This window comes from Dunckerocampus dactyliophorus, chromosome 1 (assembly GCF_027744805.1).
Source record: "Dunckerocampus dactyliophorus isolate RoL2022-P2 chromosome 1, RoL_Ddac_1.1, whole genome shotgun sequence".
Lineage (NCBI taxonomy): Eukaryota > Metazoa > Chordata > Actinopteri > Syngnathiformes > Syngnathidae > Dunckerocampus > Dunckerocampus dactyliophorus.
Window position 1 is genome coordinate 48,756,102 of NC_072819.1, and position 15,900 is coordinate 48,772,001.

Consider the following 15,900-nt stretch of genomic DNA (forward strand, 5'->3'; position numbering starts at 1 on the left):
ACTGGTTTAATCAGATTGATATTTTTATACACCGTTTTACGTCTAGTTTCAGAAATATATGTTTTTTGTTATGTTACATGTTGTTACAATGTTGGTACTGTCATATACTGTATGTATATATTGTTTCCAAAGTGAGGGGATAAGACATTGGAAGGTTTTGGGAGCAAAAATCCAAAAGATTTGAATGAGAGCCAGTTGTAGTTTTTGCTTTTGTTTACTTATTTTTGCATTACTGGCTTTATTTTGCAAAAACAATTGTATGTAATAAAAGGTAATAACTGTATTTTTTTGTTTATATTGTTCATTGTGGTATTTGTATACTGTATGTTCCTCAATTGTTTAAAAATATATTTTTTGTTGCTTTTCCTATATTTTTTTTAGATTGTGATAATGATCAACAAATTAAAGACGAAATCATTCAGCCATCTTGAAAATCTTCAAAGCAAAAAGTATCGGTATCGTCAGTACCGGCCCTGTATTCACTAGCTGTCGAATCGACACCTAAATTTGCAGTATCACTCACCCGTAGTGTATACCCACTGGTAGTAATTGGCAATTTGATTGGCTCTTGATGTGGTCATCAATGCAGTATAAACGTTCCACGAGATCTGATTCAAATAGTGCACTTGCGCTAATAGTGGATATCATATATAATATTTTATAGCCACATAGAAATGTAAATGTGGCAATTAAGTGGATGAATGAAATGTCGAAAAACGTTGGACCACCAGTGTCTTCAGGAAGGAGGAGAGATGTTGGAGGTTTGTGTAATATAGTGTTTGAAAAACTGTAGGAAACTGCCAAAAATGTCTGAATCAACTAAATCGCTCTTGCCGACAAGGCGCAATTGACAACATTTCATATTTAGTTATAAAATGTGCACTATATAGCCTACTTCCGGTTTGGACTGCTGTGATTGGTGCATTTGAGCGCGTGGACACATGAGAAAGCGCGGTGTTCAAACCTGCTTCCGGCGCTGTCGAAATGGAAAATATGGATCCCCACCAGAACAGGTAATCTCATGTTTTCAGAAGTAAACAAATACATTGGTTTGCTAAACGAGTATGTGCCATTTCGTGCATTTCCAGAGCTGACCTAATACGGCGTTAGGGAACGTTTGTTTGTCGAGAGACGGTGTTTTGAACAATGGGATGCACAGTATGTCAGGGCGTGTGTGTTGCGTCTTCTATTGTACCGTAATGCCTAAGTTGCTAAGTTAGTAGAATAGCATGTTGAGTTTCTCAAGCGTGGATACCGTCGCCATTGTCAACTGCAATACCGGTGAGGATTTTTTTTTATTTGAGACTTAAATGTGCTGTCGAAAACGAAAAAAAATAAGACACCACCGGCTGGCACGTGTTTTAAAAGAACAATTTGAGCAAATAAATGTATCTTTATATTTGTTTAAAAAAAAATCTGCGGGCTGAATAAGATGACTTGCGTAGCAAGAAGCGACCCTACACTTTGGAGTCATAGTCTGGATGTGATAGGCTATACATTCAGTGATAGCTAACGTGAGAAGCTAAAGTCTGTCAAATCGCTTTTTAGCAGACAACAAACATAACTAATGTGCATGCGTGTGTGTTACGTGGGGGCGTGGCTTGCAAAGGCAGAGCAGGAAGACAGTGGGTGTGCATTCAAATGTTAGCGCCATGTGTACGTTTGCTGAGGTTTCAAGTGGTGCAGAGAAATCATGAAACTGCCTGGTTTGTAGCGCAACAAGGACACCCCTCAATAGTGTTGCCCAGAGGAGGAGTAAAAGCAGGAGCTGTCGGCAGTCATACCGCAGCTGTTTAGGGGCAGCTTCACGTCTCTGCTTCACGCCAGCGATGACATCACGGCGGCTCAACACCATCAGAAAAGCACCGAAGTTGCACAATATCGTGGTGAGCCATCCCTAACCAAAGTCACGTGCTGCTTGATGATAGGAACACAGAATGGTCGTCATACCCATCCTCTATACTCGTCACAGGATAAGGTGGACGCCCAGCAGCTGGCCTCACTGATGAAAACAGAGTGGCAGCTGTCCTGCATCACACCCCTCTACCAGTTCTGTTACACTCAACTGAAGAGCTACGCCCGGCAGCTCTCTGCGTATCTGACAGCAGAAAAGCAGCAAGGCCTGGGGGTGGGGGTGGAAGGAGCACTGAGCCTCAGAGTATCTTTCTCTGTGGTTCAGGGGATGGCCCAGACAGAACTTGATCCTGAGACTGTCTTAATACAGGTGAGTGTGGGACAGTTTTTTGTAGGAGATGCTCAGACAGTTGTCATTTTATGGATGTCCCCTTCCCTCTTCCCTCACCCTGCAGATTTATTCTAAGCCGCTGTTTGCAAGGCAGGATGAGCTGCAGAAGGAAGTATGGAAAGGCTGGCTAACATGTATCAATGGCAGCCCCGATTACATTAACTCGCTTCCAAAAGATTTTATTTGTCTGCCCCTATTTGGCAGCAGCGGGACGGAAGCTCTCGCCGCTTTGGTCAAATCGTGGTTCCAGAGGAATTTTGACTGTTGCTTTGCACCGTTGGATATAAGCCACACGAGCTTGCAGTGGTTGGTGGCACTTTGGACCAACTGCCACGCGGAGTCCGACATCCAGCAACTCAAAATGATGTGGACTCTTCCAGTGGTGCCGCTGCTACGGGTCACCTATTCTGTCGATCCCATTGATGCCTGGCAGCTGTGGTGCAGCGTGAGAAGGGATTCACAGGAAATGATGAAAGAACAGGACAGTATCGACATTGAGGAGGTGATGAGGCTCATGAGGGGACTCATGTGCCACTTCTACCGACACTTCAGGGTGGATCTATCAGCCGGGAGCCTGAGTTCTGTGTCCACGGCGCTGGGCACAGCCAAATGTAGCGGCAAGATCAAGGTACCTTCATCCCAGACAGGATTTTCATTAAAAACACAGAGGAGACTAACTTTTGTTGTGTCTGCTTTCTGTTTCAGTTTTCCAACAGCAAATACATGACTACCATGCTGACGCTGCTGACCGAGTGCGCCCTCCTCAAAATGCCTATTTGAAGAAACACGCAGATGGTAAAAGACATTGTGGTTAGTTGCTGCAAATATTTAATAGATGGACATTTCAGTGAGTGGGGAAAAACACCCACAAACTTTTAGTGAAGTAGGAATTGAATTCCCGCGCGCAGGCCCGCCAACATACACGCATTTTTTGTACACTGCATGTGAATACGCTTGTACACTTGGCTGCTCTCAGGTAGGCATTTTGTTGGGTTTCGCCGGTTTTGGGTTCCTTGTTCAGTCTCAGTGCGTAACCTGACGTGCACCTACAAAAAAAATCCTCAAGCTGTCGTTAAGGCTGTGATTAAATGATAACGCATCTTATTTAAAAGCGCTTTTCAAGAAACTGCAGAAGGCGTTTGAGAGGGAGGGGGCAGCGAAGCTGTAGGCTCTGGTGCTTGGCCATTGAGGGTGGTGACAGGAGGTTGGCGTCAGGAGCAGAGGGGGTGTTGGGGAGTGGAAAAGGAGAAGATCAGTGAGGTAGGCGGGGGGCCAGGTTATGTAGAGCTTTTAAAGTGAGTAGAAGAATTTGAAACTGCATGCGGTATGGAATTAGGAGCCAGTGGAGGTTTTGAAGGACGGGGGTGATCTGGTCACGGAGGGTGCGTTTGAGTAGGCAGGCAGCGGAGTTCAGAATTTTACTGAAGTCTAAGGAGGGTTTTGCATGGGAGGCCGTAGAAGATGCTCTTGCAGTAGTCGAGTCTGGTGGTGATGAAGGCGTGGATAAGAGTTTCAGCAACAGAAGGAGAGAGGGAAGGCCGAAGACAGGCAATGTTTTTTAGGTGGAAGAAAGCAGTTCAGGTTACCTGGTTGACATGGTGCTGAAAGGGGAGGGTTCTGTCGATGTACAGTGTTTTGAAAAACTGTTTGCCCCCTTTCTGATTTTTTTTTTTTTTTTTGCATGTTTGTAACACTTAAATGTTTCACATCATCAAACAAATGTAAATATTAGTCATTGACAACACAACTGAAAACGAAATGCAGTTTTTAAATGAAACTTTTTATTATTAAGGGAGAAAAAAACATTCAAACCTACATGGCCCTGTGTGGAAAAAGTGATTGCCCCTAGTCTGGAAAAGGTTAAAGCCGTTTCTAAAGCTTTGGGACTCCAGCGGACCACAGTGAGAGCCATTATCCACAAATGGCGAAAACACGGAACAGTGGTGAACCTTCCCAGGAGCGGCCGGCCAACCACAGTGACCCCAAGAGCGCAGTGACGTCGAAGAGGTCACAAAAGACCCCACAACAACATCCAAAGAACTGCAGGCCTCACTTGCCTCAGTTAAGGTCAGTGTTCATGACTCCACCATAAGAAAGACGCTGGGCAAAAACAGCCTGCTTGGCAAACTTCCAAGACCAAAACCACTGCTGAACAAAAAGAACATTAAGGCTCGTCTCCATTTTGCCAGCAGCAGGACAATGATGCAAAACACACCAGCAAGTTTTGATTGCAGTTGTTGCTGCTAAGGGTGGCCCAACCAGTTATTAGGTTTAGGGGGCAATCACTTTTTCACACCACTATAGCTCACCTCTCCTTTCTTTTTGTCAAAGTAACAGGAATAGTGATGAAAGCCATGTATAGCTGTCATAGCCATGTGAATATTGTCATTCATCCACGTCGTTGTATTCTAGAGCATCGAATCGATCACAGCAGGACTGTTCGGGTTTTCTTGGAATCAGTTCATGCCCCATAACTAGGTAGGACAGCCCTACTCTTATACAAAGATAGTATGTCTGCTTTCATGGATGACTAAAGAACTGGAAAAGTATTCACATTTGAGAGGCGGAAATCTAGGATATTTATTTTTATGTTTAAATCAAATTCCCATTAATGAAGTAGTTGTCGATTAAATTTTAATTGATTATTGTTGCAGAATGAGACACCTATTTACTGACTGGGGGGAGTCTAGGAAAAAGTATGGAATGTTGAAATGTCAAATCCATAGGAACCCCGAGAATACAAGATGCAGATGAACAAAACATTGCTGATGTTTTAATACAAGATGTGAGCACCAATGGCAAAACAAGCTTGTTCGGTTTGTTTGGGTAGGCATTTTAGTTTGTAAAAGTACTTCTCAGAAGAAAAAAAGTTGGAGACACCTCGTCTATTTCATATATGTTGGCCTATGTACAGTCTATATACAAATAGTGCTGTGCAAAAGTCTTTGGCCACCACTAGCTGTGATGTTGTAATTACTCATTTTAATGACATGTTCACAGAGCTCACATAGCACAACTAAGTAGAAGTACAGATAGCTGAAGAAGACAAAACCTTTTTCACAGATTTGGGGCACCACCAAAAAAAAAAAAAAAAAACTTTTACTATTTTCCAGAGCCACAGGCCACTGATGGTGCATATGGGACAGTGATGAGAACCCATCACATTTTGGTGAGGATTTAGACAAACATGCAGATACAGGAATTAACTATTTGAGGCCCGAATGGAACCACACATCACCTACAATTGTAGTTTTTGCCATGCCATGTCTTCTACTTCATTCACAAACCAGGAAGTAGCCTGATAATGAACAAATATGTCTCTTCACTAATATTCCTTTCACTTTTCCTAACAGCTTGGGCTTGGAGGTGTGCTATGCTGCATGACATTCCAGTGGCCTAAGACTTTTGCACAACTGTATATTCATTTGCAGCTGCTTGTTTTTGTCATTTTATCATTACAATAAAAACAAATTTTTACTCATTTGGTTACAAAATTTACACCCTTGTATTCTTGACTTTCACAAAAGTAAACAACCAAACAATGTGATATTCTTTAATCCGGACAACTCTTGGCAAATCCTTTAATTTATGTTCTGTAAAAAAAAAAACCTGCAAGAATCCAAAATAAGTAACCCAACAAATTGTATACAGCTGTCAAAAATGTTAAGGGAACAAAATCATGGCAACACATACAAGAACCTGATATAGAGTTTGCCCCCTTCCTGAGTTCTTTTTATGCATGTTTGTCACACTTAAATGTTTGAGACGATCAAACTAATTTAAATATTAGTCAATGACAACACAAGTGAACACAAAATGCAGTTTTTAAATAAAACTTTATATAAAGGGAGGGGGGGAAATCCAAACCTACATGACCCCACCCCCACCCCCCAACTCATCCAAGAGGTCACAAATGGCAGCGTTCCAAGACCAAAACCACTGCTGAAAAAAAGAACATTAGGGCTCGTCTCAATTTTTCCAGAAAACATCTTGATGATCCCCAAGACCTTTGGGAAAATACTCTGTGGTCTGACGAGACAAAAGTTGAACTTTTTGGAAGGTGTGTGTCCCATTACAACTGGCGTAAAAGTAACGCAGCATTTCAGAAAAAGAACATCATAGCAACAGTAAAATATGGTGGTGGTAGTGTGATGGTCTGGGGCTGTTTTGCTGCTTCAGGACCTGGAAGATTTGAATGAAAGCATGAATTCTGCTGAAGGAGAATGTCCGGCCATCTGTTGGTGATCTCAAGCTGAAACCAACTTGGGTTCTGCAGCAGGACAATGATCCAAAACACACCAGCAAGTCCACCTCTGAATGGCTGAAGAAAAACCAAATGAAGACTTTGGAGTGGCCTAGTCCAAGTCCTGACCTGAATCCTATTGAGATGCTGTGGCATGACCTTAAAAAGGCGCTTCATGCTGGAAAACCCTCCAATGTGGCTGAATGACAACAATTCTGCAAAGAGGAGTGGGCCAAAATTCCTCCCCAGCGCTGTAAGAGACTCATTGCAAGTTATCACAAATGCTTGATTGCAGTTGTTCCTGCTAAGGGGGGCCCCAATCATTATTAGGTTTAGGGGGCAATCACTTATTCACACAGGGACATGTAGCTTTGGATTTTTTTCCCCCACTTTATAATAAAAAGTTTCATTTCAAAACTTCCTTTTCTGTTCAGTTGTGTTGTCATTGACTAAGATTTAAATTTGTTTGATGATCTGTAACATTTAAGTGTGACAAACATGCAAAAAAAAAAAAAGAAAGAAATCAGAAAGGGGCAAACACTTTTTCACACCACTGTAGGTACCAATAAAATAAGGCAAACCAATAAAAACGTATTGGTGAGTAAAGTGACCAGCGCTGGTGTGCACACTACTAAATGCATGAGGGAGCCTGGTCAGATTCTCATTCTGCCATCACACTGCATTGACATGTTTTAAGTAAAAAAAAATATAAATACACGTAATATTGTTGGCACAGTAACGTTCAAGACTGTTACAATGAATATTTGTAATCACATTTTAAGGTATGTCTTGTACTATATACTCCATATCCGTCTCATTCGGCCATCAGTGTAGCCAAGAGGCTTTAAACTGCTACCTGTCATTACAGCCGTGTTAGCATACCAATCTGTGATCAGCGCCTACTACAGAAATACATTAGAATAGACATGCATCACTGAGCCCAAAGTGAGGAGTACAATCCAGCATTTCTCACACACACACAATGAAAGAGTAGTGTAGTCATTTACAAATGTAAATGTTTACCACTGATACGCCGTGCATCATATATTTAATATTCAAAAGAATCCCACTGATCAATGCACACAGGGAAAACAGCAGTACTAAGGGGGATGAAAGCAATCTATGTAGTGACGTAACACACGGTGCAGGTAGTGGCTTCTACGAGGCCAAACCCAGGAAGAATCCTCCGACAAAGCCGCTGGACAGGACAATGTTCCTCTTTATAAAATCTGTGGCCTGCATTATAGGGGAGAGAATGTGTGTCAACTTAGAAGGGTTGAGGCAGAAACTAAGTACAGTAGAAGGGTAAAGAAATATTGGAGGATGCTGTTTAGTTTCAAAAATATACTCTGCATAGGTGCAAAGCTTGTATTTATGAGACCTGCAACAGCACAGCTGACGGGTGCAATGTACCTGTTAGTCCAATAGGTGGCAGTGTTTTCTTGTTTGTGGCGGAAAGCCAGCCATTCAATCACACAATAGTAAGGAGGACAGGAATAGTGAACTTCATTACTGATACCTTTACCTCCTCAATGAATGTGTTTAATTCAGGGGCTGCTTTGTTCGCTTTCTTCTTCAGGTGTTTCTTTGCTTTGTTCACGTCCTTCTCCACTTTCTTCCAGTCCACCTGCACGTAGCCACTGTGATTGGCGATCTGAGTGGGAAGAGAATTTGGAATTTGAAAAGCAAGGCAGTCAAGTTTTCCTGGTAAATCTAAGTAGTTGCTGCGCCCCATTTTTTTCATATTTAAAAACGTAAACACCAATGGTGATGTACCATCATTACTAGAAATATTACTGGCGTGGCATCCGCCTGGCTGTGCAGCAAGCACAGGATAACACTTGATGCCCATATTCATGGTCCGTAAAGTGTGAGTGTCTCTCGCCTGTAAAAGTAGAAACCCTCCGCCGACGGCGGTTGCCGCGACCTTCCCAACTCTCTGGAAGACGTAACCAGCACACCTGCACACATTGAGAGGGTGACAGACAAATAAATAAATACAAGGCAACATACACTCTATGCCAGGGGTTTCCAAAGTGTGGCACAATGGTTGGGATGGAACCACGGCCCCGACTCCCAGAGAAACTGAATTACTGGCGCATATTTTGTGTTATTTTGATTTGCAGGTTTGAAAAAATATCAATTTTCTATATAACTTGTCCTCAGTGGGATCAGGATCAGATTTAATTGCAAATGATGTGCTGAGCGGACGAGTTGGAGCAGCACATGCATGAATGACATGATCGTGACCTGTCATCATCATAAAGTTCACCAAAAAAATAGCTTTGTCGAAAGGAAACATGCATAAAAACCTTAACAAAACGCAAGGCCAGCATACAATAACCTGCTACGGCAAAATGTCATACAATTCCTCCCAACAAGAGAGGAGAAATATGACCTTAGGGAAAGATTCGACTTAAAAACACTTAGACAGACCCCTTCCAAACAATTTCAATATCATGGACAAGTTTATTTCCATAATTCCATTCAAAAAGTTAAACTTTATTTTAGATTCAGGGCCCACAATTTAAACAAAGTATTTGTTTATTTTGAGATAATTTTAGCTTGCAGCTCATAAAACCCACAAAAACGGGAATTCAAAAAATTAGAATCCTGTGAAGAAATCACCATTTACTTCTCAAATAAGGATGACATCATCCATCCATCCATCTATTTTCTATGCCGCTTATCCTCATTAGGGTCGCAGCGGTATGCTGGAGCCTATCCCAGCTAACTTCGGGCGAGCGGTTGGCTACACCCTGGACTGGTCGCCAGCCAATCGCAGGGAAAGGATCACATCAAATCAATCAAAATATGGTACTTTCAAAACTTGGTTGGGAATCCCTTTGCCTTAATCACTGCTTGGATCAGCCTGTGGCATTGGCTGGGAGTTATGGAAGCCCAGATTTCCTTGATGCTTGCTGTCAGCTCTTCTTTGTTTTTGGGTCCGGTGCCCCTCATTTTCCTCTTGATAATACCCCATGAATTCTCAATGGGGTTTAGATCTGGCAAGTTGGCTGGCTAGTCAAGCACTGTAACGGCATGGGCATCAAACCGGGTTTTGGTGCTCAGGGTGGTATGGGCAGGGGCCAGGACCTGCTGGAAGATGAAATCTGCATCTCCATACAGCTCCTCAGCAGAAGGAATCATGATGTCCTCTAAAACATTCTGGTCGACTGACCTTGGATTTAAGAAAGCAGAGTTTACCAACATCTGCACCAGACATTGACCAGTGGTCCATGGTCCTCTTTTCCCATTAAAGCAAAGTGTGCCTTTCATTCAGGAATCAACGTCCAAGGGTTTGGAGGAAGACTGGTTAGGAACACAACCCAAGCTGCTTGAGGTCCAGTGTGAAATATCCACAGTCAGTCATAATTTGGCGTGCAATGTCCGCTGCAGGTGTTGGTAAACTCTGCTTTCTTAAATCCAAGGTCAGCGCAACAGTCTACCAGAATGTTTGAGAGGACTTGAGGATCTGTATGGAGATTCAGATTTCCTCTTCCAGCAGGACCTGCCACCAGAAGCACCAAAACCTGGTTTGATGCCCATGCTGTCACAGTGCTTGACTGGACAGCCAACTCGTGGGCTCTAAACCCCATTGAGAATTCATGGAGTATAATCAAGAGGAAAATGAGGGGCAACAGACCCAAAAACAAAAAAGGAAATCAAGGAAATCAGGGGCTTCCATAACTCCCAAAGGCTGATTGCCTCAATGCCACGGCGCATTGAGGCAGTGATTAAGGCAAAGGGATTCCCAACCAAGTACTGAAGATTGACATATCGTTTTGAAAGTACCATATTTTGAGTGTTTTGATGTAATCCTTATATCTTTCTTCTTTTTTCCTGCAAAAGCGGAGAGGTAAATGGTGATTTCTTCACAGTATTCTAACTTTTTGAATTCCTGTTTTTGTGGGTTTTATGAGCTGGAAGCCAAAATTATATAAAAATTAACAAATAAATACTTGACATCTTTTAAATTGTGGGGCCTGAATATGTAATCTATGAAAATTGTACTTTTTGAATGGAATTATGTAAATAAATAAACTTTTCCATGATATTCTAATTTTTTGGAAAGGGTCTGTATACAAGAACAAAGCTAAAAACCTTCAACATTTCAGTATGTGGAATGAAATTATGGAACGGATTGAGTAAGGAACTCAAGCAATGCACTAAAATTAGTGATTTCAAGAAACAGTACAAGCAGTTGATGTTTCCAAAGTACAAGGACAAAGGACAAGAACCCTGAACCACTGTGTACATACAATGCTATGTCCAAGCACGCCTGCATTTACTAACTCTTCATTTCTGGTGAGTACATTGACTGTACTCACTCATTATCCAACTACGTCTCTTTCAACTACTAACCATTATCCATTAATTTGATCATTCAGTCTGTCGTATACTGCAATTTCCTCACAGTAATTATTAACCTTGACTCTCATTGCACCACACTGTTATATTGCTTTATCATTTTCCTACAGTATATGTTTACAATTGGCAAAGAGTACATTGGAATACAGAAGGTGAACAAATGTATTGCAATTGATGTGAAACGGATAGGGGGTATGAATAAATAAGCTTTGCTTCTTCCTACTCCTTTTTTGGACATATGGAACTGTGAATCATAGTACTGTATGTGGTGTACTCCAGTGTAACTGTATGCATGTTCAAAATGAATTAAACCAAAACATCGCCAAGGAAGCACATGACTTATGTATCGATGGATAGATGCTTTATTTTCCCAGTCCAGTTTATCATCATAACATACAATATTATGATAATATATGGTCATAATAGTACAATATTGTCACCCGACAATGATGACACAGATCGGGGTCGATCACTTATCTAGTTTTCAATCATACCGACAACTGCCCTTACTACACGCAGGAACAATACAAAAAACATGCAATTTAACAATTACTGTATTAATTATTCATCTCAACAGCAGAGGCATGTACATGTCCCTCGTTTATCGCGGTTACTTGGTTCCAGGCCTGACGTGGAAAAAAGTAGGACTCAATATTAATAAATGGAATATATTCATAATTAGACCCTAGAAAACCTGTTTATGACCCTCTAAATATGTTTTTTTTATCATTATTACAGACCTCTAGACATGAAATAACCTCCCTTACTGGTGACTGTCTTATCAGTGTAACATTACTGACACCTAGTGGCCAGTGGAGAATACAACTCACGATGCACTTCAATCGATTTATTAAAAAGCAGAGAACACATTAAGTTAAAATTCACACAGGAGCTGCTGTCGACCACTCTCTACAGAGTCAACTCAAGCCAACTGACGTCACACATGTCACTTCCCAGGCCCCGCTTCTTAAAGGGATAGTTCGGATTTTTTAAAATTGTATGACATCCCATCAGCAGTGTAGTCCAATAACAGTGACCCCCCCCCCCCCCCCCCCCCCCCCCACACACACACACACACACACACACACACACACACACACACACACACACACACACTTGGTCTCCTGAGTCCAGTTCTGGTCGGATTTCGGTGATGACGAATGTAGTTCCGCTTAGTTGCTGGAGACATTTAAGTAAGGAGTTTGGCTTCTCAAAACAATATGCGTTCAAGAGATGAATACATTTGCATCACAAAAATGCAGACCTCACAAAACGCTTGCCGTTATATTTGTCTTGTGCCGTATCCCTGCGCACTGTCTCCTATGCGTTCATGTGTATGTGATGAAAACACTCGTGGTAATACCTCTCTTCTTCCGCAACAGAGCGCCGCGGCCGTCTTGTTTACGCATGTGTTCCATGGCGGAAGAAGGTGTGAGTGTCTTCATCACATGCACATGAATGCACAGGCGTGTGGAGTTCGGACGCATACGGCGGGAGACAAATATAACGCTGAGCTTTTTGTGAGGTCTGATTTTTTTTGTTTTTTGAGAAGCCATTTTTGTCACGTATAACTCTTTTGAATGCATTGTTTTGAGAAGCCAAACTCTTTACTTAAATGGCCCCAGCAACTAAGCGGAACTGCGTTCTTCATCATCGAAATCCGACTGAGGACTCAGGAGACCAAGTTGGGGGACTACACTGCTGATGCGGATGCCATACAACTTCATGTCAAAAAATCCAAACTATCCCTTTAAAGGCGCAAACAAGTCACATATGATGTATTACACTTCATATCACGTCTTTTGAATGCCTCATATTTGTCGTCATTGTGTATCGTACAAACTAGCCCTGTACTGTATTGTTCCATAAAATCAAGTGCCCAAACAAAGCGCCCTGAACATTGCTGACTCACTGTCCGTCCATTTTTTTTTTAGTTAGACTGCTAAATAACCCGCCATGGGTCCAAAGAAATTTGCGAGTGCCAGCAATTTAATACAGAGGGCGATAAACACTATTGAAGTCAAGAAAACACTCATCGCAATGTATGAAGATGGCGTCCCCTCACCTCCACCCTCTCCATGTGCGCCAACAAGAGTCCTCAATAAAAGGTAAAAAAATTACATTAAATGTTCATCTCATCACTTATAATTATATCACATTGTTCACATTCAAATAAAAATTTGTCTCTATAAAATTTGTTTTGTGATCATATTTTTGGGTGTCTGGAACAGATTAGTTGAATTTCACCGACCCACCGCCGCCTCGTCACCGTCACGTGACCAGAAATGAGCTTTGAAGACAAGCCAACATAATGTCTGAATATTTCGACGGACATGACTCACCTCAGTCGACGTTCTCCTGATATTTAAGTCACTGTTGATGTACTACACTGCTGATGGGGATGTCATACAGCTTCATGTCAAAGTATCCCTTTAACGTTGTTACGCCAGAGAACGACTTTACTGGCAGGGTGACGCCTTGCCACACCACACCGGCTAGCTTCTAGCCGGCTCGCGACTAGTTTGGCCGAGTGTCTCACAGTGCGTCAGGCCACTACCGAAAGGTAACGCTACATATTTGAACTGCAGCCACTGCTGCTGTGTTTTTGAGTTTGGATAAGTTAACGCTAGGTGTCGGCGTTCCTGTCCATGTTGCGATGTGAAATCAATGCGCCCGGGTAGGAAGGTCCGCTAATGCTTAAAATGACCAAAATACAGCAAAATACTGTAAGTGTCACATGTTATAATCAATGTGCCTGTCACTACATGGTTACAGCATCAATATAAAATGTTGGGAGGTTTTTGGAGATGTTTTAATAGCCAGCTTTCTAGGCAGAATAGGTGTGTCCCATTAGATGCTTTGATGGCTGCTTCTTTTTATCTGTTTTTATAGCTTTAGAACGCACAGAAAAGAAAAACGTGTGTTCATGTTTCACATAAGGATTGATGGGCAAAATTTTTTAAAAAGTGCAGTTTTCTTTTAAGCATGTCCTAAACAAATAAACTATGACCATGACCCTTGGCATCCAGAGCTGGAGCCTATTCCAGCTGCTCTATGCTGTTGTTCAAAACTGAGACTGTGTTGAACTTTTTCTTCTGATGCTTACCAGCCTGTCAGGCCTCCCATCATGAGTTGGGTAGCCACAGAGTACTTCTCAGCTATCGGGCCTGAGTTGTTTCCAAACACCCTGCTCCACCACTGATGCCTCCGAGCATATTCTGTCAGGTCCACCACCTCGTACACCTCCTCATCACTCTCGGGCTCTTCTTGGCCTGTTGAGGCGAATTGGTAGAAATATTAAATCGACAACAAATGATCGTGGCAGTGCATATTGACTTCATCGTAACGGAATCATGCGGAACTGGCAGACAGTACATGACCCATAAGTGACCAAAAAATACAGGCGCCAATATTTGCAAGCCATCGTCAAATGGCTATAAACAGATATTTCATGGCGACATATGGCATTATCGAACGGCAATGGGAGGCGTCTGATAAATATCTACTTTAGAGAGTAAAATGTTCAGCAGGTGTCTGATAAGAGCAATGCCATCGGTAGTTCCAATAAACAACATTTCTAACCTTCCCTCTGGTCCACGGTCGCCATTTTGGAGGGGCAGGGTTACGTTAACAGGATGTTGACAATGCTAAGCCACGCCCACATGATGACGCTCTGCCACGTCAGTTAAAAATGCTTCAATATAGCTCAACGAAATGAGCGATGGTTGGAAGGATGGATGTCCTGGCTACCAGAATTCACTTTTGAGTCACGTGGGTTTTTACGTGGCAACAAATTCGTGTTATAAGGGCATTCTGATAGAAGACTTGTGGGTTTTACTTAATGAAAAGTTATATGACATTACATTACTGGTTTGCAAAGAAATTATGAAAATTGTTTCAGATAAGAGGAGCTGTGTCAGGGAAGTCATATGGTAAGATCCACGAGATTTGATTGGATAAACAAGAGGCGAGGGCGTGGCTACCGCGGCGCGTGGGTTCGCTTCGGTGACACAATTAAAACAACTTTATATCTTCTCGCACGAAAGGCGTTTAATTGTGGAATATTCACTTACTGGATGATGTATTTCGATGGTCGCATTTGAGCTAAGGCATGCAGTCACTTTGAGGAGGAAAATGTGACGTTTGAGGATCTGCCCGCGGAGCGCTTCTGTCCCCCCCCGAAAGGATTTACTACATCGAATCGCATCTTTTCAAGCTGGGGGAAAAGTTTTTTTAATCGCTTGCTTTCCTTCGGTTCCCCCTGTTTGATTCGGTGGAGCAAACCGATCATCTCTGCGTTGTGATTTTCCATGCAATCGTGCAGTGTGTCTGTCGCCGTTGCTGCCTGCGCTGCTGCTCGGAGTCTCGCCTCGGCTTCTGGTGGTGATGAGGAAAAGAAAATGGCGGCGGGAAAAGCGAGTGAAACAGAGGAGGACTTTCCGACACTGACAGCCCAGGAGAGGGACAGCTTGGCCGGGGTTGACAGGTGGGGATATTGTCTTTGCGTGTAACGTGAAATTAAATCGTTTTCATTCCTTGCAAGTGGAGATTTTAAACGAGGTAACCCGCAACTAACATCGAGCCACCTATGTTGTCTTTTTGCTTGCAGCTCACTGTTTGGATTTCAGAAGCTCCATGAAGATGGCGCCAGAACGAAGGCCTTGTTGATGAAGGTAGCGAATTTACTTGGATGCACTGTGCGACTGAAGCTGCACGCTTGTCTCCGGGGTTGAGCTCGGCACATCAAGTATATTGCACGGCAGGGAATCAGTCCCCAAAGCGGCTAGCCAGCTTGCATGCAAGCGGCCCTCTCGCAGAGGCGAACAAGGCCAGCTAGGCTCTGTTAGCATGCTAGCTTGCTAGTTAGCTCCCCTCATCCGGTGATCAGAGCCCCTTGCACCTGCGGTCACTCTCGTCGAGGTGTCCTGCTTAGAAGTGCCTTCAGGGTGTACCTTGCCAGTTGCTTAGCAGTGTTTGTGTTTTGAACCACAGTACGCTATTTGTAGAATAATATCTGCGTGTCTGTATGGACCTGCTGATT

The 15,900-nt window shown here is 42.7% G+C and overlaps 3 protein-coding genes across 5 annotated transcripts in view; 2 read left to right on the forward strand and 1 right to left on the reverse strand.

Moving 5' to 3' along the window:
- The first annotated feature begins 918 nt into the window (after window positions 1-918).
- On the forward strand, window positions 919-9,006 carry cenpl (centromere protein L). Its single transcript, XM_054768993.1, has 5 exons — window positions 919-1,013; window positions 1,715-1,886; window positions 1,973-2,224; window positions 2,310-2,873; window positions 2,951-9,006. The coding sequence occupies exons 1-5, from the start codon at window positions 985-987 to the stop codon at window positions 3,023-3,025; spliced, it is 1,092 nt and encodes a 363-aa protein (XP_054624968.1). The 5' UTR covers window positions 919-984; the 3' UTR covers window positions 3,026-9,006.
- Window positions 5,785-14,540, reverse strand: LOC129177691 (FUN14 domain-containing protein 1). 2 transcript variants are annotated; one of them, XM_054769203.1, is made up of 5 exons: window positions 14,442-14,540; window positions 13,966-14,131; window positions 8,374-8,449; window positions 8,014-8,142; window positions 5,785-7,724 (listed from the first exon to the last, which is right to left on the reverse strand). In XM_054769203.1, the coding sequence occupies exons 1-5, from the start codon at window positions 14,464-14,466 to the stop codon at window positions 7,647-7,649; spliced, it is 474 nt and encodes a 157-aa protein (XP_054625178.1). In that variant the 5' UTR covers window positions 14,467-14,540; the 3' UTR covers window positions 5,785-7,646. The 2 variants fall into 2 exon arrangements, with proteins under 2 accessions (XP_054625178.1, XP_054625089.1); XM_054769114.1 differs by having other exon boundaries at window positions 8,008-8,142.
- Window positions 14,541-14,604: 64 nt separating this feature from the next.
- Window positions 14,605-15,900, forward strand: part of LOC129177467 (histone demethylase UTY-like) — a 33,465-nt gene continuing 32,169 nt past the window's right edge. Inside the window, exons 1-2 of one of the 2 annotated variants that reach the window (XM_054768693.1) lie at window positions 14,605-15,345; window positions 15,469-15,532. In XM_054768693.1, the coding sequence (XP_054624668.1) occupies window positions 15,170-15,345; window positions 15,469-15,532 (240 nt within the window). In that variant the 5' untranslated portion in view covers window positions 14,605-15,169. The remainder of the gene's footprint in view (window positions 15,346-15,468; window positions 15,533-15,900) is intronic. The other variant, XM_054768778.1, reaches the window with a different exon arrangement.

Excerpts from the sequence above, each read along its gene's own strand:
- cenpl (XM_054768993.1), top strand. The coding sequence starts at position 985 with ATGGAAAATATGGATCCCCACCAGAACAG. Across the intron at positions 1,014-1,714 it reads ATGGATCCCCACCAGAACAG|CGCAACAAGGACACCCCTCA; the intron begins GTAATCTCATGT and ends CCTGGTTTGTAG. Across the intron at positions 1,887-1,972 it reads CGAAGTTGCACAATATCGTG|GATAAGGTGGACGCCCAGCA; the intron begins GTGAGCCATCCC and ends TACTCGTCACAG.
- LOC129177691 (XM_054769114.1), bottom strand. The coding sequence starts at position 14,466 with ATGGCGACCGTGGACCAGAGGGAAG. Across the intron at positions 8,450-13,965 it reads ATGGGAGGCCTGACAGGCTG|GTGTGCTGGTTACGTCTTCC; the intron begins GTAAGCATCAGA and ends CAATGTGTGCAG. Across the intron at positions 7,725-8,007 it reads CATTCATTGAGGAGGTAAAG|GCCACAGATTTTATAAAGAG; the intron begins GTATCAGTAATG and ends CCTATAATGCAG.